Consider the following 16,330-nt stretch of genomic DNA (forward strand, 5'->3'; position numbering starts at 1 on the left):
CCACGCACTAAGCAGCCACTAGCTGATACTGCATAGGAACGGGGGGACTGACCCAGTCGTTTTTTTTTGCCTCCGGCCGGTGGAAAGTACCACCTACCTAGGAAACCGTTCGCCCGCTCAGGGAACTCGCAGCCTACTGTATATCGCGTGTGTGCTTTCACTACTTATACTCCCCTTTCACCTGCTCCGGAGCTCTCCTTTTCTTCTCATCTGTATTCTTCTTTCTCTCCTCCATCACTCTCTTGAAATTCCCCCACCTCTTCCCCTCCGTCATAGCTCTCTTTTTTTTTTGAGTGCATCATACCTTGACTTTACTGTCCCACTTTCCTCTAATAATACTTACCCCTCCTATTCACATTATAACCATGTCTGCCCGTCCCCAGAACATCGGTATCAAGGCCATTGAGGTCTACTTCCCTCGTCAGGTACGCCTTCGGCTTCCATCCACTCTTAGCTGCTTCCCACCTAGAGCGGTATACTAACTGTCCATACAGTGTGTCGACCAGGCTGAACTCGAGAAGTTCGATGGCGTGAGTGAGGGTAAATACACAATTGGTCTCGGCCAGACCAAGATGAGCTTCTGTGATGACCGTGAAGGTATGCAAAGCCTGAGACATAGCTTCTAGGGTGGGGGGACAATACTGATGTTGAACTGCCCACAGACATCTACTCCGTTGCTCTGACCACCTTTTCCTCCCTCCTGCGCAAGTACAACATTGACCCCAACTCCATTGGTCGCCTGGAGGTCGGTACCGAGACCCTGCTGGACAAGTCCAAGTCCGTCAAGTCCGTCCTGATGCAGCTCTTGGCTCCTCACGGAAACACCAACGTCGAGGGTGTCGACAACGTCAATGCCTGCTATGGTGGCACCAACGCTGTCTTCAACAGCATCAACTGGCTCGAATCCTCTGCTTGGGATGGCAGGGATGCCGTTGTGGTGTGCGGTGACATTGCCCTGTACGCCGAGGGAGCTGCTCGCCCCACTGGCGGTGCTGGCTGCGTGGCCCTCCTGATCGGTCCTGACGCTCCCATCGTGTTCGAGCCTGGTCTTCGTGCTTCCTACGTCACTCATGCTTACGACTTCTTCAAGCCCGACCTGACCAGCGAGTACCCGGTCGTGGACGGTCACTTCTCCCTGAGATGCTACACTGAGGCCGTCGATGCCTGCTACAAGGCCTACAACGCTCGCGAGAAGACCCTGAAGGAGAAGACCCAGAACGGTACCAACGGTACCGCCCAGGACGAGACCAAGACTGGCTTGGATCGCTTTGACTACCTCTGCTACCACGCCCCTACCTGCAAGTTGGTGCAGAAGTCCTTCGCTCGTATGCTCTACAACGACTACCTCACCAGCCCCACTCACCCTGCTTTCGCTGAAGTTGCTCCTGAGCTCCGTGACTTGGATTACGCTACCTCTCTCACCGACAAGAATGTGGAGAAGACCTTCATGGGCCTGACCAAGAAGCGCTTTGCTGAGCGTGTGAAGCCTGCTCTTGAAGTTGCCACTCAGTGCGGTAACATGTACACTGCCACTGTCTGGGCTGGTCTGGCTAGCTTGATCTCCCACGTCACCTTTGACCCCAGCCAGCCCAAGCGTATCGGTCTCTTCTCGTACGGCAGTGGTCTTGCCAGCTCCCTGCTTAGTGTGAAGATCACCGGAGACGTCTCCAACATTGTGGAGAAGCTTAACCTCAAGGACCGTCTTAGCGCCAGAACCGTCCTGCCTCCCCAGGCCTATGTCGATGTAAGAACCCTGATGTCTCCTATTGCTTCGCCAAAACAATTTGCTGACATGGACCTGCAGATGTGTGCCCTCCGCGAGCACGCTCACCTGAAGAAGAACTTCAAGCCTACTGGCAACCCGGAGACGCTCTTCCCCGGCACATACTACCTTACTGAGGTGGATGACATGTTCCGCCGCAAGTACGACGTCAAGGCATGAATGATGACGAGCACATGATGGACTTGCTTTCGACCTTACTTCTTTGGACATGACCAGTTGCTTAGACGGTTTTTACTAGATTCCCTTCAGCATGCGTGTTGTTTATGTGTTGTTCCGCCTTAATAGAGCTCGGATGCAGCGGGATGCTCCTCCGGGTTTCCGGGTCTGATTTACCTCTGCTCCTTTTCTTGGGTTTTAATGTTTCATATCTTGTTCATTTGTCCTCCCAGTGAGGCAACCTTCTCTTGTCCAGACGGGGGCTGGAACGCAGTTATATAAGGCGACGACGAATAGTTTCCGACTCGACTTTTAAGGACAATGATAATAATATAGATAATCAAGATACTTGACTTGAACGTGACTTTTCTTTTCTTCTAGACCAGTCGCAGCATGACGGGTCATGTGACATGGGGTAAAAGAGTGGCCCGTTCTTCCCTGTGCCCGAACCTGTTGCAAGTAAATACTCCGCACAAGGTTGGTTTCCCTGCCCCGAGCGCCTAACAAGAAAACGATCGAACTGCTGCTAAGTCCAGGAACCCTTTGACCAGAGTGTAGCGCGGTCCTGGCCAAGAATAGTAGCAACTCGAGGTATGAGGCCGGGGCTATTGTTTTACTTCCCGCCGACTCTGTCGTCCTTCCTAGGGACCCACGGCATGTCAATCTCATCACATCATAAGCACTCAACTTTGACTCGCAGGGATGTGATTCGTCCAATTCACGAAGCATCAGCACGCTGCAGGTTGTCAACAGGGAAGAGCCACTAAGGCGTCCTGGCGCCGGCCAGGGTCGTGGCCGGCGCGTACTGTGACGACCTCTCGGCCTCTGATTTATCGACATGCCCCCGTCAAGTATATTCTTAGAATCTCTTTGGATTTGAAACTATCGCATCAGTCGATTGCAACCCACAGACATTGGCCGCACCAGCCAATGCCCATCGACCTGGCTGCGGCTCCCCCAGACCTTGCTATCAACCCTCGGCGCCTAACACCGCAACGATCCTCTCAAGCACCACGCGCCGTGGTGGTCTACCAGTCGCTCGTGTTTTATTTTTTCCTCAAACATCTGCTTGCCGCCGACTAATAGACATTCCGGGCTTGACGCTCTTGCGGGAACCCGTCGAACTAGGCACAATGGCCCAGAATAGACGAAACGATCATGTTGCCGAATATAGATCCTGTGCAGATTTGGACGAACCAAAGCCTGAACAGACTACCGACAACCTGGCTCAGATCTGAAGAACCGACGAAGATGTCAAATATAGCAACATTTTGACGCGCGACAGTTGATGAAACACTTTCGCTTGCCCTATGGTCGTTTGCTCTGCACATCCTCCAAGCAGATGTCGGCAGTCCCTGGGTCTGTGACCTTACCACTTCCCTCATGGATACCTAGAAGAGCTAGCGACTGGTGGTCGCAATGGGGTCTTCTATGTTTCATGTCGCCTGCAGCCATTCGTTTGATCCTGTATCTTTTTTTGGATCAAGGGAATAGGCCCCAGATCGAAGAGCATTTAATATCCAACCGTTTTCCATCTGAATGAGCTCAGTGTGGTCGTTCACAAAGACAAGTCGAGCTTGACAGCCTTACATCTCTTTCTTTTTCATTTCTTCGTCCTATACTATATTCCTGTGTGGGAAGCTGGACCTTCCTTTGAACCATCTGCCGGCAGCTTATTCCATCTATATCGTCTCAAACCTACATTGGCCTGAGACCAGCAACATGTCCGTGGAATTCTCCTACTATCGACCCTCCACGCCCCCTGCAATGCACCTGCAAGAATACGTCGGAACGGGGCATAGCCGCAATGCTTCTGATTCCTCCGTTTACTCCAACAACTCATCGCCCTGGTCTGCCGTTACATCGGCCACCAGTCCAATTGTTGATTCTCCACCGCAGCATCACCATGGGCCTGCTCTGCTTCCGAAGATTCGGCCACAAGACGTTGTGATTGAGCCTCCACCCACCAGTGGGGCTCATCGTCAGCGGCGGGTGCTATCAAATACCCGGAATCCTCCCGGTTTCCTGCCCTTTTCTTCCAACCGCCGGTCGAGCCATCGCAGTGTTGTCGAGGCCCCTGGCTGTGTTCCTCTGGTATCCCCGGTGGGGCCCTCGCCGACATACGCTGCGCGCAATGGTTCGGCATTGTCGTCTCCCGTGAGCGTCACCCCGTTACAAAAGCGCAAGGCGACTAGCGGACATTCTCGATCCGTATCTGCACCCAACGTGGAGGACTCCAGACCGGGCCGGGGCAGCTACCCAGCGTATCGGCAGGTCCTCCGATACGCGTCTCACCCTCAGAGCTCTCCCACCACACCAGCTACGCCGGTCACACCTAATATCATAGTGTATCCTCCCCATGCCCAGCACTCGCCCGTTGAGCCATGCTACCCCAGAGTGTGGCCTCCAGTCCAGGTCCCGCTGATGCTCCCCGGCTCACCATACGGCTATGTGCGAGCCTCAAGCGCCCAGTGCTCTCCCGTCGGGGTTGTCCACCAGACCGAGGGGCCGCAGCAGTCGACCACGTTGCTTTCGTATTTGACTGCTCCGACGCAAGCAATCAACCTCGTTCGCAATGTCAACGTGATTCCGACGCGGGGCATGCACGAGTTCTTTTGGTGGGACATTCGAAACTTGCGCAGTTGGACCTCGTTTTCTCTGGCCACATTCAACTCTATCAGTGGCCTTCCCAAGCTCCTCAAGACGGCAATTCCTTCGCACCTCACTCCTTTCACCATTCTTCCAAGCTCCTATCTAGCTCCAGATAGCGAGCCAGCCCTGGTAAGCGTCATCCGAGACATCTATGCGCCTCGGATCAATGCGGCCTTGGCGGTATCCCAGGGCCCGGAGCACTTGACCCTATACGATGTCCCCATTCCACGCGCGGCTCCCAACAAGCACTACGGTGGGCCACACTTTCTTGCCAATTACGCGTCGGACACGGAACGGACAAGCTCAGGCCTGCCACGAGGACGGCTCGTTGGGATCGTCAAGACGTTCGACCGCTGGAACACGGGGATGCGTAATGAAGCACCTCACCGCAGGGTAGAATATCTCAACGGCCTGGCTCATTTGCAGCGGTGCATGCGCGAGCATTCCTGCCGATATGGCTTCATCCTTACGGAAATCGAGCTCGTCTGTGTGCGGGCGGGTTGTGACGAGGGCGATGATGTCCCCTACTTTGGTTTCTTGGAACTGTCTGCCCCAATCCCAACGAAAATCGCGGTCAGCCAGCACGGCCACGACTCAGGACCGTATTCCGGCGCTTATGGTTATCCGCACTCACCCACGCCATCCACCGACAGTTCCCTGGCAAGCCAATCTCCCGTGCTGGATAGTTATCCCATGCTGGGATCGGATGAACTGGATGTGCCCATGACCGCCAGCCTGGCTTTGTACTTTTTGCTGATGTTGTCGAAATCGGTGCCCTTGCCGGCGCAACCGTCCGCCCATCTCAACGTGGGAGGACCCGGTGCGTTGACCCGGCAGCGCATCCTGCCCGAGGGGAAGGACAAATGGATCCCCGAGCCTCAGATTGGAGAGCGCCGTGATGCCAAGCGAGTGCGAGGCTGGGTGTGGCCGCAAGATGCCTGGCATCGCCGGGAGGGGGGCGGCGCTCCTCGTTCGCGGGCGATGACTGCAGAACCCCGACCGAAAAAGTGGCACAAATGATTTTCTCAGCGGAGACTGGACTCTCCTTGTTAATTTCTGTTTCATCGTTGTTGTATAGCTTTGTCTGATATAGTAATGTAATGTATTCTCGGGACACTCCGATATACTTCTCACGCAGGCATAGTTATCTTGCAGCGGAAACTGAGACCCTCGAATCCCATTATCCCAGATCTGTACATGTCTACAACTATGGCGCAGCAAGCAGCAAGTGACCCAGCAGCCCAGACAAACTCCCCTCCCCACCGACCACCAAGTCCCCAATAACATCCACAGCCACCAACAACGACAGAATACTATGTATAAAAACAGATCAACATTTACAACCACCCCCAAGGTCCCCACTCCACCATAAACCCTTCCTTCACACCTCTCATCGACCATAATCCCGACTTTCCCTTTTCAGCGACAAGGACCTTGGGATCCAAGTACCCTGGAAGTAAGCCCCAGCAATAAGTAACCCGAACCCACTACCAAGACAACGAACATAATACCCAAAGCCCATACCACAATACAGGATTGCAAATTACCTCTACCATCATTCCCTCACCACGAAGATTCAGCCAGACAATGGTCAACAAACCCACCACCACCACTACATCCTTCCCCAACATCCACGATGTAATCATCATCGGCGCCGGTCCCTGTGGCCTCGCCGTCGCCGCCAGACTACGCGAAGAAACGCCCTCGGCCATGTTCACCGACGACGAACACCAACGGTATCACTGGATCAATAAACATAGTGGGCGGATGGCGCTGGTGCAAGCGCACCGGGGGAAACTTAAGGGCGTGAAGGCGGAGAAGTGGCGGGGGTTTGATGCAAGGAGGGGGTCGTCTTCAACATCTTCTTCTTCTTCTTCTTCTTCTTCTTCTTCTTCTTCTTCTTCTTCTTCTTCTTCTTCGTACTCGTCTGCGTCTTCGCCGCCGTCGTTGGCGTCGTCGGTTTCATCAGAGCTGGAGGTTGGTGTGGAGGGAGGGGGTAATGAGACGGGTGGGATTTCCACGCTGGTGCTGGATAGTTCCGGAGAGAAGTGGATGGAGCGATGGAATCGGGCATTTCGAACGTTGGAGATTGAGCAGCTTCGCAGTCCGATGTTCTTTCATGTGGATCCGAGAGATCGGGATGGGATGTTGGCGTATACGCAGGAGGCGAGTCGGGAGGAGGATCTCTGGGAGATTTCGGGCTGTGTGGGGAAGGAGATGAGTAAACATAAGAAGAAGAAGATGAAGCAGCGGTCGAGGGCACAGTAAGTGGATTTATCTTTCCCTGTGGGGTGTTGTGTTGTGTTGTGGTGAGGGTGTATGGGCTGATGGGTATAGGGCTGTTGGAGAGGTGGAGATTGATGAACGAGATCGCAAGGATTACTTCTCGCCTTCGACGGGCCTGTTTGCGGATTATTGTGGGAGTATTGTGTCTCGGTATGGGCTGGACTCGCCGGGGATGATCAGGAAGTGTGAGGTGAATGATATATGCTACGATTATCATCCTGAGTGGTCGCCATCGGACAAGATCTTTACGGTTACGACGGCCGACGGGACACGGTTCTATAGTCGTGTGGTGGTGATGGCGATTGGGCCGGGGAGGACGAAGATCATGCCGTTCCAGCTGTCCGGGGATGAGGTGCACGGTGCTTGTCATAGCACTGAGATTGGCACGTTTCCCAGTCCGAATGTGAAGGCCAAGATCAAGCAGCGTCAGGAGACGAATGTGGTGGTGGTTGGAGGCGGGCTGTCGTCAGCGCAGGTCGTGGACATGGCCCTTCGCAAAGGAGTGACCAAAGTATGGTTTCTTTTGAGGTCGGATTTCAAAGGTAGGCAGCACAGCCCCCCAGCTGGTGTGACCCGAGAGTATGATGTGGGATGTATGCTGACCAGAAACCAGTCAAGCACTTCGATCTGGCATTAAACTGGATGGGTAAGTTCAAGAACTTCGAAAAGGCAACTTTTTGGTCCGCAGATACGGATGAAGAGCGCCTAGAAATGATCAAAGCCGCGCGCAACGGGGGCAGTATCACGCCACGATATCAGAAGATTCTGAAGAAACATGTGGCCTGTCACCGACTTTCTATACACCCACGGACCGTCATCTGCGGCCGAGAGTACTGCGCCTCCTCACGCACATGGCGTCTGACGACCGATCCTCCGATTCCCGATCTCCCTCGCATCGATTATATATACTTTGCAACGGGCATGCAGGCCGATGTAAACGAGCTTCCGCTGCTCCGGAGCATGAATCGGGATTATCCAATTGAAACGAAACAGGGGTTGCCTTGCATCACGGATGACCTGATGTGGCAATCCCAGGTGCCTCTCTTCTTAACGGGCCGGCTGGGGTCCCTTCGTCTGGGCCCGGGTGCCGCCAATCTCGAGGGAGCGAGGCTGGGAGCAGAGCGAATTGCGTGGGCCATGGAGGAGGTATTGGGTCGAAAAGGTTCAGAGGATACGGGGTCTGAACGATCCAAGCAATGTTTCTGCGGGTTGGGGAATCGATATGCTGAACTGGCTGACGTGGATGGGTGATACGAAAGGAGCATGACACTGCCCGCTATACCAGTAGGCTGTATACTCCAAAGAATACGATAGCTCATCATGAAGATATGCTGTGATGCTGCCTGTAAACTCTCTATACTGTAAGAGAGTTACATACAAGACAGGGAAAGCGTATATACTAACCAGGCTAGCGATACTAGTAATACAAAAACCGTACCCTATTACAATACACATGGCGAGGCAGACTCGGGAGTTGTTCACTTGCACTCACCTACAGTGCTGCCTGCTGCCACAATTTCTTCTTTGCCTCATCTCATCTCATCCCACGATGGCAACTGTGTTGCCTCCATCTGTCTCATTTCGCCGTCACCAGGGGTTTAAGCTTCCAAGCCTCACTCGAATTCGTCCACCTCAGCTGGCTAGCAAATTTGCCATCGTGATGCCCTCGGCAGAGTCTAGACGATCACCAGCCACGGCCGCAGTGTCCAACCCGGTCATCGTATGGAGTGCAGGTCACCATGAGATAATCGCCTCATCGATGACTGATGAGGCTCCAGTCAATTGAGACATGACGCCACAGGAGATAATCTGATTTCCAGAACCCTTCTGCCTCAGCCACTGAGGTGAACCCCGGATGAAGCAGCTGAATGGGGGAATTGTGGGAAGTGTGGCGCAAAGTGTGGCCGTGCATCACGGCGCATTTCTTCAGGATGAAGTCAAACGTGATGGTCGAGACGATGGAAATTCCGATCCCGGATACGCACTAGGCAATACGGAACGCAGCTATTAGCGGCAACGGCAACAACAACCCCCGATCAACCTGGTATTGACCGACTAATCACCGTTTGACTTCCGAACTAAACGAAGGAGGCGCAGCCGCCCGCTAAGATATTCACCTGCTGGAAACAACCTCACCCGGCGGCAACGTCCCAAGAACCACTTCGCTTGGTATTTCCCTCTGGAGTTGGGTATGCGACCCGACAACAGTCCATTCAGCGGCCAGGATGCACGAGTTGTCAGGTCGGCGCGCCTCGCTATGGTTGGGACGCGAGTGCAACTGGCCTGTGATTGGAGCCCTCCTCGTCCTGGTTCTCGTCCTCGAGGAGGAAAGATAAGAAGTGCAAGGGGATGGACAGGAGCTCCGTCGGCGCCTAGACTGTGCAATCTAACTTGCTTTGACAGAGTGGAGGTGTCATGTCGTCTATGACTTTAAGATAGAGAGCGCTTTGGGTATATACCCCCGCTCCTTAGTTGCAGCCATGGTCATGCCTCTCCACCCCCTTGGTCTAGGCCGCCGTTGATAGGACGACACAAGGAGGCTGTGCAGCGCGAGGTAATATGCTACCAAGCCGATGGGTCACTCACACACCTCATACTTCGGGGAATGGCGAGAGCAAAACGCCTGCTAGCTTTTTCTCGGGCCTTGCAGCGCTTCCTTTCATCCCGTGCTTGGTAGAACCCCCCTTGGCGTTACAGTTTCTTTCTCAGTGCCGTGGAAATTTTAAATCAGAGATTAGAATTGATCCGAAGAATCTGATATGAGACAATACAACTATTGAATCTTAGGCTGGGAAGCACAGCCCCCGTCAGTCTCTACTAATACTGACAATCGCTCGGGGGGGAAACCAACACTAGCCGGTGCAATCTGAATCTGATACTGCATCGACCAGAATTGATGCCCGCTTCTTTGTTCTCGCCAAATCAGAGCTTGTTTCGGTCGCATCAATGCAGACCCCAGACGAGCATCGTCATACCGAGTGCCTGAACCCTTTCGGGGTCTCAGATAGAGAGGTATGTCTGAGCGTTCCACTTGATGAGAAGACTATATACTCATGCAGAGACCAACAGCACCCATTCCCACTCAGTACAGAACCAACCAGCTTGTCATCCGCTCGACCATCCTCACCGGACATGGCGTCCACTCTATCACCAGACAGACTCATGGTATGGAGTGACAGGCGGACATCGTCTCAGTCGCTGGACGGCGAGACGTTACGGCCGCGCGCCGACTCTACCATTTCCAGTGCCGACACTGCCGTAAGATCGAGAGCCAACTCGGAGGCCACCACCGCCCCGACCAAGATGGAGTACGATGATGTTTCGGTGGCCGACGCCTTGAACCCAGATCCTCGCCACGAGCAGGACTTCATAGTGGCAGACAATAAGTTCGCCTTCTCTCCCGGCCAGCTGAACAAGATGCAGAATCCTAAATCTTTGGCTGCGTTCCAGGCACTTGGGGGCATACGGGGACTCGAACGGGGCCTACGAACAGATTTGACGTCGGGTCTGTCCGTGGATGAGACCCTCTTGGAGGGCTCGATCAGCTTTCCAGAGGCGACCTCCCCTGGCTATGTTTCGAAGGAGCCCCTTCCCCAGATCACTAATCTTCCAACATCAGAACACGGTGCGCAGTTCCAAGACCGCATTCGTGTGTTCTGTCAGAATCGCCTGCCGGCTCGGAAGTCAACGGGCTTCCTGAAGCTCTTCTGGCTTGCTTATAACGACAAGATCATCATCCTGTTAACGATCGCTGCTATTGTGTCGCTGTCTCTAGGCATCTACGAGACCACGAGCGAAGGCAGTGGCGTTGACTGGATCGAGGGGGTGGCAATTTGCGTGGCTATTCTGATCGTCACTATCGTGACTGCCGCGAATGACTGGCAGAAGGAAAGGCAGTTTGCTAAGCTGAACCAACGGGTACGTGCTTGATCTTGTTTTGACCATCTAAGATGACTTGACTAACTAGCTTAGAACAATGACCGAGAAGTCAAGGCCGTCCGCTCCGGCAAGGTCTCCATGATTTCCATTTTCGATGTCACCGTGGGAGACATTCTTCATGTCGAACCGGGTGACTCCATTCCTGCGGACGGGGTTCTCATCTCAGGTCACGGAGTGAAATGTGACGAATCCTCCGCTACGGGAGAGTCAGATCAGATGAAGAAGACGGATGGCCATGAAGTTGGGCGGTTGATTGCGGATGGCAAAGCCACTAAGAAACTCGACCCGTTTATGATTTCGGGCAGCAAAGTTCTTGAGGGTGTTGGAACCTACCTAGTGACGAGTGTCGGGCCAAACTCGACCTATGGTCGGATCTTACTCTCGTTGCAAGAATCGAACGATCCCACCCCCCTGCAGGTTAAGTTGGCTCGACTTGCCAATTGGATTGGTTGGCTGGGTTCAGGGTAAGTACAATTCGTCCTCCTCGTTATCATGTCACTAATATCTTACTAGGGCCGCGATCATCTTGTTTTTCGCTCTGTTCTTCAGGTTTGTGGCGGACTTGCCGCATAACTCTGCTTCGCCTGCCGCCAAAGGAAAGGAATTCGTCGACATCCTCATTGTTGCTGTTACGGTTATCGTTGTTGCGATTCCTGGTTAGTGTCACTTGAAATGCTACGCTATGACTGTTACTGACTGATATCTAGAGGGTCTGCCCCTTGCTGTAACTCTGGCCCTTGCCTTTGCCACGACACGAATGGTCAAGGAGAACAACCTCGTGCGCGTTCTCCGTGCCTGTGAAACAATGGGGAATGCAACCGTCATCTGTTCGGACAAGACCGGCACCCTAACACAAAACAAGATGACCGTTGTGGCAGGCACTCTGGGCTCTAGAGGTTTCAAGCAAACTTTAGCAGAGGAGCGTTCTGATGTCTCGACCCCTGCCGAGTTTTTCAAGCAATATTCTGGCAAGCAGCGAGACCTCCTCATCCAGAGCATTGCCTTGAACTCCACTGCCTTCGAGGAGGAGAAAGATGGGTCCAAGGAGTTCATCGGCAGTAAGACCGAGGTGGCTTTGCTACAAATGGCCAAAGATCATCTCGGTATGGATGTTGCTGCCGAGCGTGCCTCTGCGGAAATTGTCCAATTGATTCCCTTTGACTCTGCACGGAAGTGCATGGGAGTCGTATACCGGGAACCCACCGTGGGCTATCGCCTCCTTGTCAAAGGAGCTGCTGAGATAATGACTAGCGCATGCACGACCCAGATGGCTCCAAGCACTTCCCACGATCAAATCGCCATTGATGGGCTGCACGAGGAAGACAGGCAGACAATCCTGGAGACAATTGAGTCTTACGCGGGTCAGTCTCTCCGGACGATTGGACTGGTGTACCGGGACTTCCCGAGCTGGCCCCCAAAGAACGCTCGCTGCATGGAAGATGATCCAGAAGCTGCCCGATTCGAGGATATTTTCCGCGAGATGACGTGGATTGGGGTCGTGGGAATCCAGGATCCTCTCCGACCTGAAGTTCCCGCTGCTATTCAAAAGTGCCATGCGGCCGGCGTGCAGGTGAAAATGGTCACTGGAGACAACATTGTAACCGCCACTGCCATCGCTTCGTCGTGCGGAATCAAGACCGAGGATGGAATCGTCATGGAAGGCCCCAAGTTCCGCCAGCTGTCCGATGACGAGATGGATCGGGTCATTCCTCGCCTTCAGGTGCTGGCTCGGTCGTCGCCAGAGGATAAGCGAATCTTAGTAGCGCGACTCAAGAAACTAGGAGAAACCGTTGCTGTCACTGGTGATGGTACCAACGATGGACCAGCCCTGAAAACGGCTGATGTTGGCTTTTCCATGGGAATTGCTGGCACCGAAGTCGCCAAGGAGGCCAGTTCCATCATCCTTCTCGATGACAATTTCAAGTCGATTGTCACTGCCATCGCATGGGGCCGGGCCGTCAACGATGCCGTGGCCAAGTTCCTCCAGTTCCAGATCACGGTCAATATCACTGCGGTCATCCTGACCTTTGTTTCATCCTTGTACAGCAGCAAAAGCACAAGTGTTCTGAACGCGGTGCAGCTGCTCTGGGTCAACTTGATCATGGACACTTTCGCAGCTCTTGCCCTGGCGACCGATGCACCGACGGAGAAGATCCTCAACCGCAAGCCCGTTCCCAAGAGCGCGTCTCTATTCACGGTCATCATGTGGAAGATGATTCTCGGACAAGCTCTGTATCAGCTGGCCGTCACCTTCATGCTTTACTTTGGTGGAAACCATATCATCGGATCGCGACTTGGGACACATGACCCGGACACGGTGCTCAACACCATTGTATTCAATACCTTTGTGTGGATGCAGATCTTCAACGAGTTCAACAACCGACGACTGGACAACAAGTTCAACATCTTCGAGGGCATGTTCCGCAACTACTGGTTCCTGGGAATCAACTGCATCATGGTGGGCGGCCAGATCATGATCATCTTCGTGGGAGGGGACGCTTTTGGCGTCACCCGACTTGACGGGATCCAATGGGCCATCTGCATCATCTGCGCTCTGGGCTGTCTTCCGTGGGCGGTTGTGCTGCGCACGATCCCAGACGGGCCATGCCAGGTTGCTCTTGAATTTGTCGTCCGGAGCATGAACTTCATCTTTACCCCTGTTACCAAAGGTCTGGGATGGCTTGCGGCTATGCTTCGCTCCTCGATGCGGCCTGTGAAAAGGACTGCCCAGCGTGCTTTGAAGCGAGGCGCGAAGGAGCAAGACACCACTGCCTTGTCCGATGAGGAGGCAGCAACGGCGTCGTTGCATGATGAGAAACGAGAATCAACCCCGGAGGTGCCTGTCACCTCAATTCCGGTGCCCCCGATTACTATTACGACATCTTGATGATTTGTGGAGTTTGCCTGCGATTTCTTGTATATTTCTAGCGATTCAGCGTGCGTGGGTGTAAATATTGGGCGGTGGTTTTCTGGCTGGGTTGAATGTGCAATGACTAAAAGAATAATACATGTACGATAGATGATATAGCTCGCTCTTGCTTAAGTGACCAGTTGTGACCGATGCCTTTCTTCCGTAGCAGTCTTATACTTCCGGCCTACTTCTGCCTCAGGCCTCCAGGCCCGCACGGCACTCCGCAGGCACCGCCGCCACTTCATCCCTCCTCATTGTCAACATCTCTCCAACAGCTAGCTCTGGAGCTTGCCTTTGCATTCCACTCTCAATTCACCGCAGTCATACGAACCACCACTGCGCCTCTCGTCTATCTTCATCAATCCCACCCATCCGCCACCGTGTCCACAACCATACCAAGTACGTCCGGCCACCTCCGTCATCTCCTTTCCCCGCGGCCTGCCTCCTACCACCAACCCAGCTCCCTCTCCATCATCCCTCCACCCACAACCATACTGCAAATCCCCCAACTAACCTCTCCCCCTCCTCCCCAGACCACCTCCACACACCAACACCTAGCAACATGGCCCAACTCAACTACCGCACCATCAACACCGACATCCTGGACCCCGAGTCCTCGATCAACTTCCCCATGGACACGCTCCTCCCTTCCACGCTCCCCGCCCCAACCACCTCCAGCGACGCCGCCTCCACCGCAACCCAAGTCCGTCAGCTCCTCCGCGGCGGCGACGCTGAAGGCGCCCTCCGGTACGTCCTCGACACGGCGCCGCTGGGCGGCGACGACCGCGCAAAGGAGGTCCATTTGGCGACCGTCATCGATGTCTTGCAGGGCATTCGGCAGGGGGAGATGAGTCGTGTCCTTGAGGGGGTGTGTGTTGGTGAGGGCGGGTCCGATCGTGCGGATTGTTTGATGAAGTATTTGTATGTTGGCCTCTCTTCTTCTTTTCTTGTGGGGAATGGGGGGGGGGGGGGGGGGGGGGGGTGATGGATGGTGCTAATGTGGGGGCTACAGGTACAAAGGTATGGCGGCCCCAGGGTCAAGTGGTAGCTCCAAGTCCGTGTCGCCGCAGAGTACGGGGTTCTCGCAGATTCAGGCCCGGAATTTGGGTGAGGGCGGTGGTGGGCAGCAGATGAGTGTGTTGTTGAATTGGCATGAGAAGTTGGTCGAGGTTGCGGGGACGGGGTCGATTGTTAGGGTCATGACGGATCGGAGGACGGTTTAGTCTTCTTCTTCTTCTTCTTCTTCTTCTTCTTCTTTCTTCCTTGGATCCTCGATTGCGCTCTGTTAAAATCTTTGTAGGTGGTGGTGTATGTTCTGTTCTGTACTCTTCCTGTCGCGTCAGGATGATATCCTTAGATGTCTTTCCCGTCCATATTATACACACTATCATACATAACCTTTATGATCTCAGCAGGCCACTGTAGCATCAGAACGAACCACCGCCCAACAAATCCTTCAAATTCAACTGTCCACTCCCCCTCTCCAACGGCTGCGCCTGTCCCTCCCCCTCCTTCCACCCAATCATATAAATCAACCGAAACGTCGCGGGCACCCCGCGATCCCCCTCCTGCATATGCAACTGGCGATAAATGGCCTCATTCGCCAAGAGCACCTCCCTCGAGAGAGGCCCCAACTCGCGATGCAAAATCGCATTATTCTCCCCCATCGCCTGCAAATCCTGCATCAGGGCAAACGTATCCGGATACTCAACCACAATATCCTCCACATCGACCGTCAACATCTTAAACCCGGCCTTATTCAACAACCCGCCGACATCCTTGACATCCGCTAACGGCGACACATGCGGACTCACGCCCCCGCGTCTCTCCAGATCCGCTAACTGCAACGACGTCCGGAGCTCGAATAACGTATCCCCGCCGAACATGGCCGCGATGAACGGACAATCGGGTTTCAGGATCGAGTTGACTTGTGCCAGGAGGGAGGGGAGGTCGTTGATCCAGTGGATGGAGAGCGAGGAGAGGACCGCGTCGAAGGAGTTTTCGGCGAAGGGGAGCGATTCGAGATTGGGGACGACTTGTCGGGTGAGTGACATTTGGGAGTTGAAGGGCTCGTCGGCGTCGCGGTGCAGGAGGGCCTCCGAGGTGTCGATGCAGGTCAGGTGGGAGATGCGTGTGCTGAGGGGGGGGGAGCTTCCGGTGGGAGCGTCGGGGTCGGGGTCCGGCATCGTGAGGGCTCGCGCGATATTGCAGCTGTTGGCGCCGAGGTCGAGGACTTGGGGGAAGGTTCGTTTGATGTCCTATCCTCAGTCAGTATATGATGCTGATATGGAGGTAGATGAGTGGATGGGGGGTGGAATTGGGGGTGTACCAGCAATCGCTCACAGAGTCGCGTGGCAACTTCGTCCTTGATGTAATCGGTCTTGCGACTCTCTTCGATATTTCGCGCGGCGCGGTCCTTTTGCAGGTGCTTGGTTTTCCGGTTGAAGACTTCCATGACGGGGTTGCCGGGCGTTTGGCTGGCGTAGGTTCGTCGTGACGGGCATGATGAGGATGCTGTGTAGGTGGGTGTGCGTGGGGTGTAGAGGCGTGGAGAGCGCACCGCTGGCCGGAGTATACGGGCCAAAGACATGATGATATCTTTG

The 16,330-nt window shown here is 54.3% G+C and overlaps 6 protein-coding genes across 6 annotated transcripts; 5 read left to right on the plus strand and 1 right to left on the minus strand.

The window, feature by feature from the left end:
* Positions 1-365: 365 nt before the first annotated feature.
* On the plus strand, positions 366-1,942 carry erg13 (hydroxymethylglutaryl-CoA synthase; the record flags this gene model as incomplete). The annotated part of the gene is made up of 4 exons (XM_025720857.1): positions 366-425; positions 495-597; positions 663-1,744; positions 1,805-1,942. The coding sequence occupies 4 exons, from the start codon at positions 366-368 to the stop codon at positions 1,940-1,942; spliced, it is 1,383 nt and encodes a 460-aa protein (XP_025575930.1).
* A 1,719-nt stretch (positions 1,943-3,661) lies between these two features.
* Positions 3,662-5,611, plus strand: BO80DRAFT_405286 (uncharacterized protein; the record flags this gene model as incomplete). The annotated part of the gene is made up of 1 exon (XM_025717711.1): positions 3,662-5,611. The coding sequence occupies one exon, from the start codon at positions 3,662-3,664 to the stop codon at positions 5,609-5,611; it is 1,950 nt and encodes a 649-aa protein (XP_025575931.1).
* A 567-nt stretch (positions 5,612-6,178) lies between these two features.
* BO80DRAFT_354223 (FAD binding domain protein) lies at positions 6,179-8,128 on the plus strand (the record flags this gene model as incomplete). Its single annotated transcript, XM_025715692.1, has 3 exons — positions 6,179-6,796; positions 6,906-7,419; positions 7,491-8,128. The coding sequence occupies 3 exons, from the start codon at positions 6,179-6,181 to the stop codon at positions 8,126-8,128; spliced, it is 1,770 nt and encodes a 589-aa protein (XP_025575932.1).
* Positions 8,129-9,564: 1,436 nt separating this feature from the next.
* Positions 9,565-13,878, plus strand: pmcB (putative calcium-translocating P-type ATPase(PMCA-type)). Its single transcript, XM_025724564.1, has 5 exons — positions 9,565-9,889; positions 9,947-10,795; positions 10,850-11,280; positions 11,330-11,472; positions 11,524-13,878. Exons 1-5 carry the CDS (start codon positions 9,824-9,826, stop codon positions 13,701-13,703), a joined length of 3,669 nt encoding a protein of 1,222 aa, XP_025575933.1. The 5' UTR covers positions 9,565-9,823; the 3' UTR covers positions 13,704-13,878.
* Positions 13,879-14,037: 159 nt separating this feature from the next.
* BO80DRAFT_424444 (actin-related protein 2/3 complex subunit 5 family protein) lies at positions 14,038-15,201 on the plus strand. Its single transcript, XM_025719290.1, has 3 exons — positions 14,038-14,126; positions 14,261-14,648; positions 14,740-15,201. Exons 2-3 carry the CDS (start codon positions 14,290-14,292, stop codon positions 14,948-14,950), a joined length of 570 nt encoding a protein of 189 aa, XP_025575934.1. The 5' UTR covers positions 14,038-14,126; positions 14,261-14,289; the 3' UTR covers positions 14,951-15,201.
* Positions 15,155-16,317, minus strand: BO80DRAFT_501555 (uncharacterized protein; the record flags this gene model as incomplete). Its single annotated transcript, XM_025724289.1, has 2 exons — positions 15,155-15,985; positions 16,057-16,317. The coding sequence occupies 2 exons, from the start codon at positions 16,315-16,317 to the stop codon at positions 15,155-15,157; spliced, it is 1,092 nt and encodes a 363-aa protein (XP_025575935.1).
* Between the last annotated feature and the right edge of the window lie 13 nt (positions 16,318-16,330).

The sequence above is a fragment of the Aspergillus ibericus genome (genome assembly GCF_003184845.1).
Source record: "Aspergillus ibericus CBS 121593 unplaced genomic scaffold BO80scaffold_16, whole genome shotgun sequence".
In the NCBI taxonomy this organism is placed as follows: Eukaryota; Fungi; Ascomycota; class Eurotiomycetes; order Eurotiales; family Aspergillaceae; genus Aspergillus; species Aspergillus ibericus.